General features: G+C 37.6%; 3 protein-coding genes across 6 annotated transcripts; 1 reads left to right on the top strand and 2 right to left on the bottom strand.

Annotated features, from left to right (window-relative positions):
* Positions 1-895: 895 nt before the first annotated feature.
* LOC119658722 (extended synaptotagmin-2) lies at positions 896-9,400 on the bottom strand. Of its 4 annotated transcripts, none has more exons than XM_038066375.1 (11): positions 9,105-9,400; positions 5,771-6,137; positions 5,671-5,712; positions 4,865-5,416; positions 4,598-4,768; positions 2,940-3,034; positions 2,477-2,525; positions 2,249-2,425; positions 1,739-2,155; positions 1,204-1,683; positions 896-1,147 (listed from the first exon to the last, which is right to left on the bottom strand). In XM_038066375.1, exons 2-11 carry the CDS (start codon positions 6,071-6,073, stop codon positions 1,061-1,063), a joined length of 2,373 nt encoding a protein of 790 aa, XP_037922303.1. In that variant the 5' UTR covers positions 6,074-6,137; positions 9,105-9,400; the 3' UTR covers positions 896-1,060. The 4 variants fall into 4 exon arrangements, with proteins under 4 accessions (XP_037922303.1, XP_037922301.1, XP_037922299.1 ...); XM_038066373.1 differs by lacking the exon at positions 9,105-9,400 and adding an exon at positions 8,661-9,056; XM_038066371.1 differs by lacking the exon at positions 9,105-9,400 and adding an exon at positions 8,363-9,055.
* A 1,384-nt stretch (positions 9,401-10,784) lies between these two features.
* Positions 10,785-11,744, top strand: LOC119659799 (transcription initiation factor TFIID subunit 9). The gene is made up of 3 exons (XM_038068071.1): positions 10,785-11,011; positions 11,061-11,197; positions 11,253-11,744. Exons 1-3 carry the CDS (start codon positions 10,831-10,833, stop codon positions 11,685-11,687), a joined length of 753 nt encoding a protein of 250 aa, XP_037923999.1. The 5' UTR covers positions 10,785-10,830; the 3' UTR covers positions 11,688-11,744.
* Positions 11,694-13,031, bottom strand: LOC119659798 (replication factor C subunit 4). The gene is made up of 3 exons (XM_038068070.1): positions 12,817-13,031; positions 11,894-12,761; positions 11,694-11,839 (listed from the first exon to the last, which is right to left on the bottom strand). Exons 1-3 carry the CDS (start codon positions 12,936-12,938, stop codon positions 11,750-11,752), a joined length of 1,080 nt encoding a protein of 359 aa, XP_037923998.1. The 5' UTR covers positions 12,939-13,031; the 3' UTR covers positions 11,694-11,749.
* Positions 13,032-13,310: the final 279 nt, after the last annotated feature.

Raw genomic sequence — 13,310 nt, 5'->3', positions numbered from 1 at the left:
TGCTCTACTGCGACCCGAAGAGTAAAGTTCGAAGTTTCGCAGATATATATATATATATATCTTTTCTTTTTCTTCAGCCTTTGTCCCGTTCACAAGGGGGGTCGGCTCGTCGTGATCGGCTTCGCCATTTGGCACTATCGAACGCCTGATCTGGGTGCAATCTCGAGGCTTTCAAATCCCCATCTATCAGATATATATATATATATATAGGTGTTCATCGAGAAAGCACCCTCTCGCCACTCCTATTTGTTCTTATTATGGACATTGTAACACGAGATATTCAACAAAGCTGATCTCGAGCAACTCATCCAAAAGTGGAATGATCGCTCATGCCAAATGATCTGTGGCTGAATCTGAAGTGGCTTCACGTACTTGGATGAAATGGCATTTCACACACACACACCTCTCTCTCTCTCTCTCTCTATTCTGTCATATCAGCAGCAATATAAAACAACCTTTATTGTTCTTTAACCCGTCGAAAAAACATTGGCAGATTATTGTGAATTGTGGAAATATATATCCCGTTACGGAATTAATTCAGCAACCTCTTACTGTTTATTCTGATAGCTTCAATTTTTTTGATACCAATTTCAGCATCTGATGGATGCGGTGGTCGAGATGGTTGAGGGCCAGCTTCTCAATCTCGTTAATTGCGATTTGAATGCCAGCCGTCTTGGATGTTTGTACTCGTGCTGGACCGCTGCTTATTACAACATTAAGTGTGACGATATTGAAACTGAAGCACAGTCTCTTTGAAGCCTGAAACTCTGTAGAGACCCTATATTCCACAAACGACTGAACAGTAGAAATACTATTAACTTAGTTATACATATAAATTTAGAAAAACTTATTTCATTTGTATGATCAATACCCAGGATATAAATAAAAGATACTCCTTTGGAAAGATATTTTTATTAAAACAAATATCAAGTTATGAATTCTCAGAGAATAAAATGGTGACATGAAATTTGCGAAAAAGCGTTTAACATGTTTGAGATTTTTCAAAATTTCCCCTATTTTGTAGACAAAATCATCAATAGGGATTACAAAGTTATTTAATTTAATCATATTTAGTTTCTGGTTGAAGGTCGTACCATGAAGATATGCCTTGAGTTGAAATGTTTGGATCCGTAAGAGGTAGCACTAACTGAAAAACAATAAATATGTTAACAAAATTAAACATATTGCTAGGATTACACACACCATTCCTATCACAGGACTTCCACCATATAAGAACCCTTTCTGTGAGGCAACTGTGACTTCAAGCTCAGTCATATCTAGTTCACTAGAAGAAATGATATAATCGAAATTTGCGTCATAAATTGGATTGCAATTGTCTTTGATAACAACGGTTTTCCGTTTAGTTTCTTTAGCTCGAGATGGCAGCAAATAGAGTTTCACATAAGGGTCAGGAATATTCGCTGGATCTTTGAGTGGAATATTCATGATTTTATGAACAATAACATTCAATTTCTGGCGTTGGATATTGTAGCGTATAGACAAAAGAATGCGACCAAGCCCTGCTTCACCAGCCGAATTCGTTTCACTAGGCACTCTATGGACAAGATTACTGTGCGCAGTACTCAATGGATTTGATGAGTTTACTGAACTAGTAGATTTCAACTCCATGTTTTCTACGACCATCTCAGATTCTCCCTCAAGCGACGTTGTTTCTCCAAATTCCTTAAAATTCAGGGGTTAAAGAACAAAATGCGACTCTTCGCAATTTAGAGCTTACCTCTGAAGTTTCTTTCGATTTTGATGAATCAAGTCTTAATAATTGAGATCCAGTTTGAATAGAATCATCTATATCCAATTCCTTTGGTTCACTTCGTCTTAAAATTCTTAGGGCGAGCGCCATAACAACCTTAGTATCTGCTCCTGATTGTTGCAATCGGTATGGTTGCGAGTCGTAGACCATATCTTTTGCGGTAAGTAATGTATTCAAAACGAACATATGTCGACCCAAATCTCGTCCGGTTTTCTGATCAACTATTCGCAACTGTAAAGTTGCATTATCTGGATTAGGAACCAGGAAGGAAAACCCTTGCTCCCAAATAGGCGAATCCGTGCGCATTTGCACCCCTGTTTGCTCCTGCCTTGTACCAACACTAAGAATAGCATATGGATCTGGATTAGATTGCATTCGTGCTTTCTGTAAAATTTACACATTTTAATCTCGTAATGAGGAACAATAACTTTTTTGTACATCAAACATTTTGTACAATATATAAAACGGTATACTTACAGGTAAATTTTTTGCTGAATCAATGAATACTGATAAAATAGCGGTGTTCAGTGTTGTGGTGCCTAATATTTCCAATTCACGGAAGGCGAGTTTCAGGTCGTCATAAACCGAACTTAGTGACATCCATATTAAGCGAATATGAAGCATTCCATGGCGAGCATTCTCCAAAACTATCCACTGCAAATATCCTTATTAGCTCAATAATGTTGTTTGATTTATAGTACTTACAGAGTCTAGTATTCCTTGTTTCACCACGTTGCTTATCTCAATCGAAACTCTAGAAAATATTTGAGAATCAACGTGTTACAATTGAAATTCAATTAAAAAATAAAATCCGGAAAAAACGTCTTAGCGAAAATCAATAATAATGCGAAACCTAAAGGATATACAAAAATATTTCATCTACAGTATGGAAAATCGCCTTCTTATGTCTCCTTTCGAAGTAATGAGAATTGCTTGTTCGCTTAAACTCCACGAAACGAAATTAGATGTTGAGAAGCAAACCGACGAATTATAAGTGTACAGAAAAATTCACAAAACATCTTGCATTATGAGTGGCACATGAGCATATGCAGTTGCTTCCCTTCGAAATTATAATACAAAATTCTTTGAAACCATGCATGTTATAATTGAAAGACACACAAAATGAGGCGTTGAACTCAAACAAAGGGTCCACTATTTAAAAAACCACCTTCCAAGTGCTTCATCATTTCGCGTGCCAAATCCTGGATCCCAATCCCAAAGATCAAAATAGATCACCTGGCCAAGCGGTTCGTCCACCTCTGCCTAAGTGAAAATATTACATATTGAGAAATGATTCATATAGCAAGGTTGTTTTATCTTCACATGAATAGCATGAAGGTGAAATGTAGTAAGTAAGAACGAACGAATCATACCTGTCACTAAGAAACATTTGTGGGGATAAATCTAATCCAATGTTGTTCAAGACAAATTTTATATGAACCTACCTTCCGAGTTTTTCATCGTTGCTAGTATCATCGTAGTCAAAAAGGTCCACTTCTACATATTGTCCGTCATTGAAGAAAATTGGCGCCTAATTCAGCAAAAGATTATCAAGTATAATATAACAAAAGGCAAGCAACTAAATAAACTGTGATTAATACACTAAGGATGTGAAATGGATGTTATTTAACTAGTCAAACAAAAATTAATAAAAATTAAGTTGCAGATTTCAAATTGTTCTTTTTCTTCATATTATGAACGCTGAATCTTACACTAAGTATTTCACTTTTGGATCGATTTCATTTTCATCTATTTAAAGAATGAAAAAGAAATTGCCATCCTAAAATGATGTGTGATGAATGGTAATGCAATGAAAAAGAATATCATGGTATCATATATTTGTTTTTTTAAATAAACACACATAAATTGAACGCAAAATACTAAAGATCGAATAAGAAGTGAATTGTAGTCTCGGCAAGACACCAGTTTTAATTTCATATGCATATATAAGAAAAGATGAGTCCCTTAAAAAGTTAAATTCTTATCATAGAAAAAATTTTCCATAATGTACTTAAATGTAATTGATGAGACGATTTCCTCTTCGATAATGGTTACTTATTTCAATACGCATGTGCCGATCTTTCGGGAACGTCTAGGCAGACGTGCACTGAAGAAGGGAACAAGTCGTTCCTGATACATCGGTCTTCTCCTTTTTCTTCAGCCTTTGCCCGCACAAGCTGGGTCGGCTTGTCGTGATCGGTTTCGTCATTTGGTTCTATCAAATGCCTGATCTAGATGCAATCACGAGGGTTTCAAATTCCCATCCAATGTATCAATCTACCGTTGCTTCGGCCGACCTTTGGTCGCTTACATTCGACCTTGATGATCAGACCAAACTTCGCGAATGAATTCTCGTTAGCGTGAATTACATGACGCCTCTCTCGCAATTTTTCCATGATCAGTACAAATCTATAACGATCGTGGATACCCTCATTTGGGTGAGATCAAAACGTGTCACGCCACTAGTCCAACGCAACATCTTCGTCTCCATTATCGCAAAACGCCATTCATTGTCTTTTACAGCCAACACTCAGAAATCGTCTCATCATTTACATTTAATTTACTCGCTTAAAACATCGCAGGAATACACTTAGTCGGATAATGTCCTTGCCGAAAAACTGGGCAGCTGTTATTGAAACCGAAAAAGTTAATCAGTGAAAATTAAAGCATTTCTAATTTGCATATTCTATAATAAATTGCCTCCCAATACAAAATATGGTAACACTCTAACCTTTATGTATTGTAAGTGGATGGTTCAATAAAAATAGAATCACTTATCCAAAAACATAAAACATAGTTTCAGCACTGATATTTGCATGCACATACCTCGCACCAATAATCCCATTTTGGATTGACAGTGTTATCAATCGTTTGTGTGCGGAACTCCTGTGAACCAACGGTAATAATTGTATACGGATCCGACTTTCCTTTGCCTAAAACTCCAATATCTTTTTTCATAAGATCTTTAGCCTCGACTACATGAATTCGAAGTACTCCCTATAACGATAGATAAGTAGAAGCGCACCAGAGTTTTTAAAGGTATATTACAACAACAACAAGAAAGATAAGTGCTATAGATGCAAAGGGACTTACTTCCGGTTCAGGCATTTTAACTTCGATTGGAGAAACTGTATCATTTAATGTAATTGGTAGTTTATTTGGCAATACCATTATGTTGCCAATTTGCTCAATGACGACTCTTTTCAAAATATCACTCAGTCCAGGCATATCCAGTAAATCGATGACCCCCACTAGATTAAAATCCACCCTTGGATTATTCAAGAAGAAAATTTGGAGACCTCCAACCAACGGCATTTGACGAATTAATGGTTTCATAACAACGCGAACAGTTCCGTGAATTTGAAAATCTTTAATTCCTCCTTTCATGCCAGCCAGCGCGAAATTGACATCACAATCGCTAGCATAGAATAAATCTAGATCCATGATAATTTCATTTCTTGAGACATTCTTGTCATATATTTTCACTCCTCCAATGCGAGGTGGAATTGTTCCAAGTATAATTCGATCAAATTTAAAACCGTTAAGCTTATATTTAGCCAAAGCCTGGGCTATATTTGGTTCAATGGTCTTCTTAACTAGCTGACGAGCAAAATGATTTGCGTTGGGCCAGACTTGTTTTAAAATCTGTAAAGTGTATTGTAAATTTATGTTAATGGTAGAAACACAACAAAATTAAACTAAATCAAATTTCAACTTTCTCTTCTCATATGTCCATACAAATCTTCTCAAATCTAAATTTTTTTTAAAAAATGTTTTTTGTTTCATTCACATATATGAACGGGAGAAAATCAATTGATTTAAAACTCTACTCGCACTCATTATGAAAATACAACAACTTCATTGTTAGTAAAATTTAATATTTGTGCAAGTGTACTTACTTTATTCACCCATTCACATCTCTCTACATCAGGAAAATATACCTGTGAATATTTTTAAACATTGGAGTGAAAATTAGACTTTCAGATTCTGATCGCTTACCCAAGCTGGCAACTCATCAATTTTCGCTATAATAACATCTTTTTCATTAGCCGTTGCACATGCTTTTGCTATGTCACGCCTTCTCGATGTACTTGCTTTAGCCTGATCCCGAACAACCGCAAAAACAATTGGTCCAATCAGCCATGCCACCGACCACCCCATATACCCAATTAGATATATGCTCCCAAAGATTGCTACTTTTTTGGCTATTGTGTAGAGAATAGAGAAAAGTTTGTCATCTTTCGATCTTTTAACGTCAATTTCCTCCGTATCCTTTTCTGACAACTTGCTTGCTGCAGCCATATCTAAGATGTCCGTAGGTAGTTCCTCAACGTCTTGGCTTCCCCGCAAATTAGTATTTTCTTCACTATTGAAAATAGAAAATATAAGGAGGGAATTTTTAACAAATTAGTCAAATAAGCTTCAAGTATACCGTAACGTTAAAAAAAACAAAATTTTAACAATTTCATTTAATATACTACAACACATTTCCATGCATATATAATATAGGCATATACAAAAATTGAAAATACAAAAATGTTCCGTTAAACATGTAACAGATTTAATTCTAAACGCCTCATTGTTATAGAAAACCCTATTTTTGTAGTACTATTTATTTAGTCTGAAATTGCTTTGATTGTTCACAAGTCCCTTTATATATATATCATATCCGGGTGTTACGAAGAAAATCAAACATTGGCCTCTATTGTATTTCTGTGTAGGAATCGTTGATTGTCATATTTTGGAGCCAAGTTAATCCTATCTTTGTTGACTTTTGAAAGTTCTTCAAAATCAAACTGACCCTGAGAGTTAAAGAAAGCTCTCACCACTAGCTTGCAAATAAATGAAAACTGGTATTACTTCTTCCTTTTCCCATATTTTTTTTAGCCTTTGTCCCTTTCACAAAGGGGGGTCAGCTCGTCGTGATCGATTGCGCCATTTGGATGTAGTCGTAAGGCCTTCAAATCACCATCCAGTGTGTCAAGCCACCGTTGTTTCGGCCGGTCTTCTGGTCGCTTACCATCGACTTCGATGTTCAGAACAATCTTGGCGAGTGAATTCTCTTTAGCGGAAATTACATGGCCATACCTTCGAAAAACCCTCTCTCGCAATTTTTCCACGATTGGTGTAACCCCATATCGATCGCGGATATCCTCGTTTCGGATGGCATCCAGGGGTGTCACGATACTAGCCCAACACAACATCTTGGTCTCCATCACCGCAAGACGCCGTTCAGTGTCCTTTATACATATTGATGTGAGTTTCCCTTTATTCGCTGAACTATTCGTTGACAATTAGCTCACTGATGCAAGGGAAAGTTAGGAAACCTCTCCTTCTCATCTTCATTTTGGGTGTGTTCCCAACCAAAGTACAATGGGTTCTGCGTTCGAAAATTATACTACCTACAAAATTCACTGCCATTGAAAGTATGTTGCATGCATATCACCCATTATAATCTTAAAATTAATCAGAATTTTTCGCCGCCATAGGAAATTCATACTTTGAGCCCCTTTATACTTTTTGTGAATGACGAAATTTCTGTTAACTACTTTGCTATCTGCGCTGCTATTTATATTCGTCCTTTATTTCCCGCCATTATGTCAGGAAATCGTCTCAAGAATTTGTGCCCAGCTATGAGATTCGAGAGTCAAGACAAAGGGAACGGCAAACTGAAGCAAATCGGAATACCGGTAGCTCGGCGCTTCAGGTAAAAGGCTTTGTGTTTATCTTATGTGGGAAATTCTCTATGCACGTTTTTCCATTCGTACATAGTTAAAAATATAAAATATTCCTTCATATTTTGCCAAACCACAAGATACACATATATGCACCAACAAACCTTCCCTCTAATTGATCTAACGCATCTTGGCAAATGTTAAAAGATTTTTATTTGGATCATTTTGAATTGATAAAAGTTCACTTTTTTCAAACTGTCTGAAATGCAGAACCCTTAACATGGGAAATTATTTATTTTTCCGCCTGCCCTAAATTTTTTGGCGTGCATACGTATGACATATATTTGCAAAATGATGCATTGCTATAGACAGTTGAAGAGTTATGTGCATATATATGTGTCTTCTTTGCCCTTCAGTCCAAGGGGCAATTGTTCCTGGGGGCGATACTTCAACTTGCAAAAAAACAAGTGATTAATGTCTAATTATATTTGTCTATTGAAACCACGGCTGATACCATCGGATTGATAATTATGATAAAAAACATACACAACCGATAATGAAAGTAACTAACAAATTGATTGCATATTAAATTGATTATCGGCGTTTGAAGATGAGAGATTATTTCTCGTTAAAAGTGTTATCAGTTCAGTGAACTTGAAAATATGATGACATCAGAGTTGATAGGTATGTAGAATTTTGGTATATGCATTCTTGACTAGACGGCGACTGACTCACGAATATTAAAGTTGACTAAGTCACTAGTGAGTCTATACGGACAAAGTTGCCGAGAAATATTTGAAAAAAAGTTATTTAGACGAGTACTTATGACTGGTTTATGGAGGATATTAGTCAGTATGAATGGTAAATCGCTAGTAGCATGAGGCTTAGACAACTAATCCAAGAAAAGCAAACTCACCTCATTTTCTAATGTGCGAGATGCGACTAATGTTTTCGACTTATCAGTGATTATTTGAGCTAAAATTTGTTGTCCAACAAAACACACTTGTTATATGGTGTATCTTTATGTATATACACATGTGTTTTTTTAATATTCTGTGAGATTCTATGAAGGCGAACCACCAGCTGGGAAGTGAAGGTTCCTCTACCCGCTACCAAAACTCATAACACTTTTATTCCACAGACATACGGATATCAACTGAATATAATTGTTTTCTAGCATGTATATAACGTTCACTGTGAGTTATTGCACTTACTGTTCGATTTTATTATTTCAAGCGAATTGCGTTCTACACTTTTGCTCGAAGACATCAAGAAAGTTTGATTAGCATGTTCTATGGGTACAACAGGTTTTAACTAATATCCACCATGTCTAGCTGTTCTGAGCTCGATGGAGCTTTTTTGTCATTATTACTCTCACAGAGATCCATTCCCTCCCGATTACATCATTCAGTATAAAAATAGCCAATCTGTCGATGCTGTGGGGTGTAGTCTTGAATGTTTTCCAAAGCGCCAGTCGTACTCAAGAGAGGTCGATTGTAAACATGATTACTTTCGCGGAGACTAAAGCACACCGGACAGATGTATATATTTTACTTACAAATACTGTAAATAGAGCGCTAAACATATAATCCGAGTACCGTGTAAAAAGCGGAGACTGATGAGCGTTCTAATATTTCTGTGTGGCTACTTGTACTTACCTATTGTAGGACTATCTTGAAATGCGCAATAGAATATATTCTGAGATAAATCGATGGAGCCTTGTAGTACTAGCAAGTTGACAATGAATTCCTTCTGCAGGAAAAGAATTGGTTCTGCAGTTAGCTGAGGCCTGTATGGTCCTTTGTGATATACATATACACAGATATATTCTGAGAAACTGAAACCTATGTTAAACAGTATTACATGTCCGATTGTACGAAACTTATAAACATTTGGACGATAGTTAAAATATTGTTCCTATAGCGTCAGTACTATATTGCTTTCCATTGACAGGCTTGGAAATGTATAAAGCTGTGGCATATGCATATGCGTGGTACATACATATGAAATAGTCCCCATGAATTCATGCTCTGAATGCGCTTTCAGGTTTACTCCATGCACAAAAGTATCCATATGTACATATATAGTACAAATATTGTACACCGCTGGTTTAATCTATAATACTAATATACCTATCTTGATTAACTACCCGCAAACTTCATTTCCACATATATATACCTACATACACACATATATCTGTCTGGAGTAATTAATACTGATATTACAAATGACCCAAAAACTTAAAATAAAATTGGGTCTTTGTGACCCCCATTTGTGTGAGCCCATTTTCTTGTGGTATTAACGAATTGATATGGGATGATAGCGTCATTCGCGTTGTAGAATGCACGAAATTCACAACAAATGGCAAAGATTCGTCCTCTATGACTTTGTTAAGTTGTTAAAGGGGGTTTCCGGCTAAATTTCTAAAATATGCTAAATTATTATACTATTATTAACTTTATTCATGCAGATATCGGAACGGGATGTATTTTGAGACCTAGATTTCGTTTAGATATGCCACTATGCGGTTGGATAGGTTCTGAGAACGAGACCTGCTACACATTTTGTGGGTGATATTGTGAGCCCTCACTCCTCTACGTTTAACCCGCTATCAAATGTGGCCAGTTTTGAAAAGAACTAATTGAGCCCTTTCATTTGATACCCCACATGGCCACATTCTGTGAAAAAAAATTTCACCCCCCATTCACATGTATGGGGAGCCCCACTTAAACTTAACACAAAGTGGCGCCATTTGCTATATGTAAAGGGAACATCAGACCACACGCTCTCACAAATTTACGTGACAATCGATCCAACCATTTCCGAATAAATAGGGTGTGACAGACAGCCATCGACTCGATTTTAATCACGTTTTGTTTCACACAAAACCCTAAACAGCTGAGTTCAGCTTTTTTCACTCTCATATTAAATCAGTAATTAATTATGAATTATGTTCATTTGTGCATTACAAACTGAAGAGATAGTATCATATCACATACAACACTGATATAATGTCATCCATACGAATATTATTGCAGGTGTCAGTAGCTCTAATGTAGGCAGCTCTTCATATGTGGCTCGAACAAAGTAGCATTAAGGTCACAAGCCGGGAATTGGAAGTGACTTAATTTCGAGTACCTACAAATAATAACTTTTTAAATCTTAAGGGAATTGCACCAATGACATAAAAACAATATAAATTGTATACAATACAATATAATTGTATATGAAGCCTTTCTGGGTTCTTCATTCGTAATTAGCACCGATTTTCCTCAACCTAAATATTCTAGTACGTTCATCCGATCTACTACTTTACCTCATAACAAGTTATTACACTGGTATAAAAAAGTGCCTGTCTTTCATACGTATTGTTTGTGTGTCAAGATGTCAACACGGGATACAATGGATGTGGGACTGGACCGCGAGAAAACCGAGAAATCCAAAATAAACAGTCAAATTAAACATGTTCCTAAAGACGCACAAGTGATTATGTCGATATTAAAAGAATCTGGCATCAATGAATATGAGCCACGAGTAATAAATCAATTGCTGGAATTCACGTACAGTAAGGTTTTCAGAAATTTGTTTGACCATGACTAACGTTAAAACCGCAGGATATGTGACCTGCATTCTAGATGATGCCAAGGTGTTTGCCAACCACGCAAGGAAAAAAGTGATTGACTTAGAAGACGTCAAGCTTGCCTCGGAAGTGGTTTTAGACAAGGCTTTCACGACTCCGCCACCACGCCACGTAAGTTTTCGGGAGAAATGTGTCGGAGCTTTGTATCTTTGTTTTTTCCGTTTAGGTGTTAGCTAAGCTAGCTGACGTGCGAAATTCGATGCCGTTGCCGCCAATAAAACCGCATTGTGGACTACGTTTGCCGCCAGACCGATACTGTCTTTCCGCTTGCAATTATAAACTGCGTGCCGCCTCTCAACCAAAGAAAATGATGAAATCAGCTCTAGAATCCAGGTCTACGCTAAAAACTCAGATCAAATCGCAACAAGCGCAGCATGCTAAACGGCAGCTCATGGCTCAAGCGAAACCTTCCCTGGTCACAATTCCAAAGCCAGTCTTCAAGTTCAGCTCCACCAAAACAGTTACCACTGCAAACACTAAGGCTACTGTGGCTGCAGGCTCAAGTGGCGAAGCAAAAATGGAGGTAGACGACGACAACACTCTAAACGGAGGGTCCAAGAAGCGGGAGCGCGAAGACGACGAATTCGAAATTGTCAGATAGAACTAATCGGTATAAGACAAATTTATTTTCTTTAATAAAAGTTTTGTGAGAAATGCATTTTTTTATTTTTTGAAAGCCAAGATAGTGGTGCATCCAAGATCCATGATTTGTAAGTATTCTGATCCTCCTTCTTGTAAGCGAAACATGCACTCCTGTGAAATATAATGCGATTAGAAACACTCCTGACAAATTAATGCATTCCCTACTCCTAGCTTGTCGCATATGACGCTCTTCTGGTCACTACTCAAATCAGGATGTGTCAAAACGAATTCGTTGAACTGCTCTAATACTTGGCCGATGCTATACGCCTCAAATGACAAATCCTGGACGAATTCGTCTAGCTTCGAATAATTTCCTGAACGGCAAACACTCAGAAATTCGACTAAATATCTCTGTGGGACAACCCCCGATATCTCCAACAGATCATCCTCCATGATTTTTCCTCCACCTTTCTTCAACATTTGGCACGACTGAAGTAACGTTATAGCTCGCCGTAGGTCACCTCCTGATATTTCCACGATCCGACCGTAGGCGTTCGTCTCCATTTCTACACATTCCCGTTGGCAGATAAACTGCAAACGGTCTATGATTTTATCTTCATTCAGAGGTTTGAAACGAAACTTGGTGCAACGAGATGTGATTGGCTCGATTATTCTGGACACGTAATTGCAGACCAAGCAAAATCTCGTGCTGCGACTTTCTTTCTCCATGGTTCGCCGGAGAGCTGCTTGTGCCGCATGCGTCATTGAATCAGCTTCGTCCAGGATAATGATTTTAAATGGAGGGCAGGGTTTGCCATCTGGTCTTATGGAGCTTGCTGTTAATTGGGCAAACGACTTTATTTTGCTGCGAACAACGTCGATTCCACGCTCATCTGATGCATTTAGTTCGAGAATTCGTTCTTTGTATAGATCTCCAAATATCTGGCGTGCTGCAGCCAGTACAATACTTGTTTTACCTGTGCCCGGCGGACCATATAGAAGCATATTTGGTAAATCAGCTCCATCAATACATTTCTGGAGGACCGATACTACTTCCTTTTGTTCCACGATCTCATTAATGCTCCTAGGCCGACTATAATCATAATAAAAGTAAGCTTTTCGTCAAAAACATTCAATAAAATATTTACTATTTTTCCACCCATGGCGCCGGCGGCTTACGTCTATGAGCAGTTTGACCGGTATGGTCTTCGCTGCTGAGAGAAGTCCCCGCTGACAGACTAGGTCTGTCTGATTTGAGAAATGCTTGCATTGATAATTAAAGACTTGGAATTAAAAGTCAACAAGAACTGGGCAACGACTGACTTTATTTTCGCGCCATGCAATAATATCTGTCACCATTGGAAAATTCTACTCTGTGTCGCATGCGACATCTTTGTGTCAAGGATGAAAGGTTTTTATGGCATGTGTGAAGCAGGTGGGCGAGAAGGAAGTTTATGAAGAGTTATGCTTGTGAATTCAACATAAAGGAAGGTGTGCGATCTTCCATACGCTGATGAATTCGATGTAGGAACAAACGTACTCGACAGCTTCGATAATATTAGCTTAACGCGTCAATGAATCGAAATTATTACAGCTCAACCGACCGGAAACCGGACCGGTTTCCTAGAGAAGAGCCGCTACA

This window comes from Hermetia illucens, chromosome 6, assembly GCF_905115235.1.
Source record: "Hermetia illucens chromosome 6, iHerIll2.2.curated.20191125, whole genome shotgun sequence".
Lineage (NCBI taxonomy): Eukaryota > Metazoa > Arthropoda > Insecta > Diptera > Stratiomyidae > Hermetia > Hermetia illucens.
The sequence above is the reverse complement of the archived record's forward strand: the minus strand, read 5'-3'. Positions and strand labels throughout refer to the sequence as shown.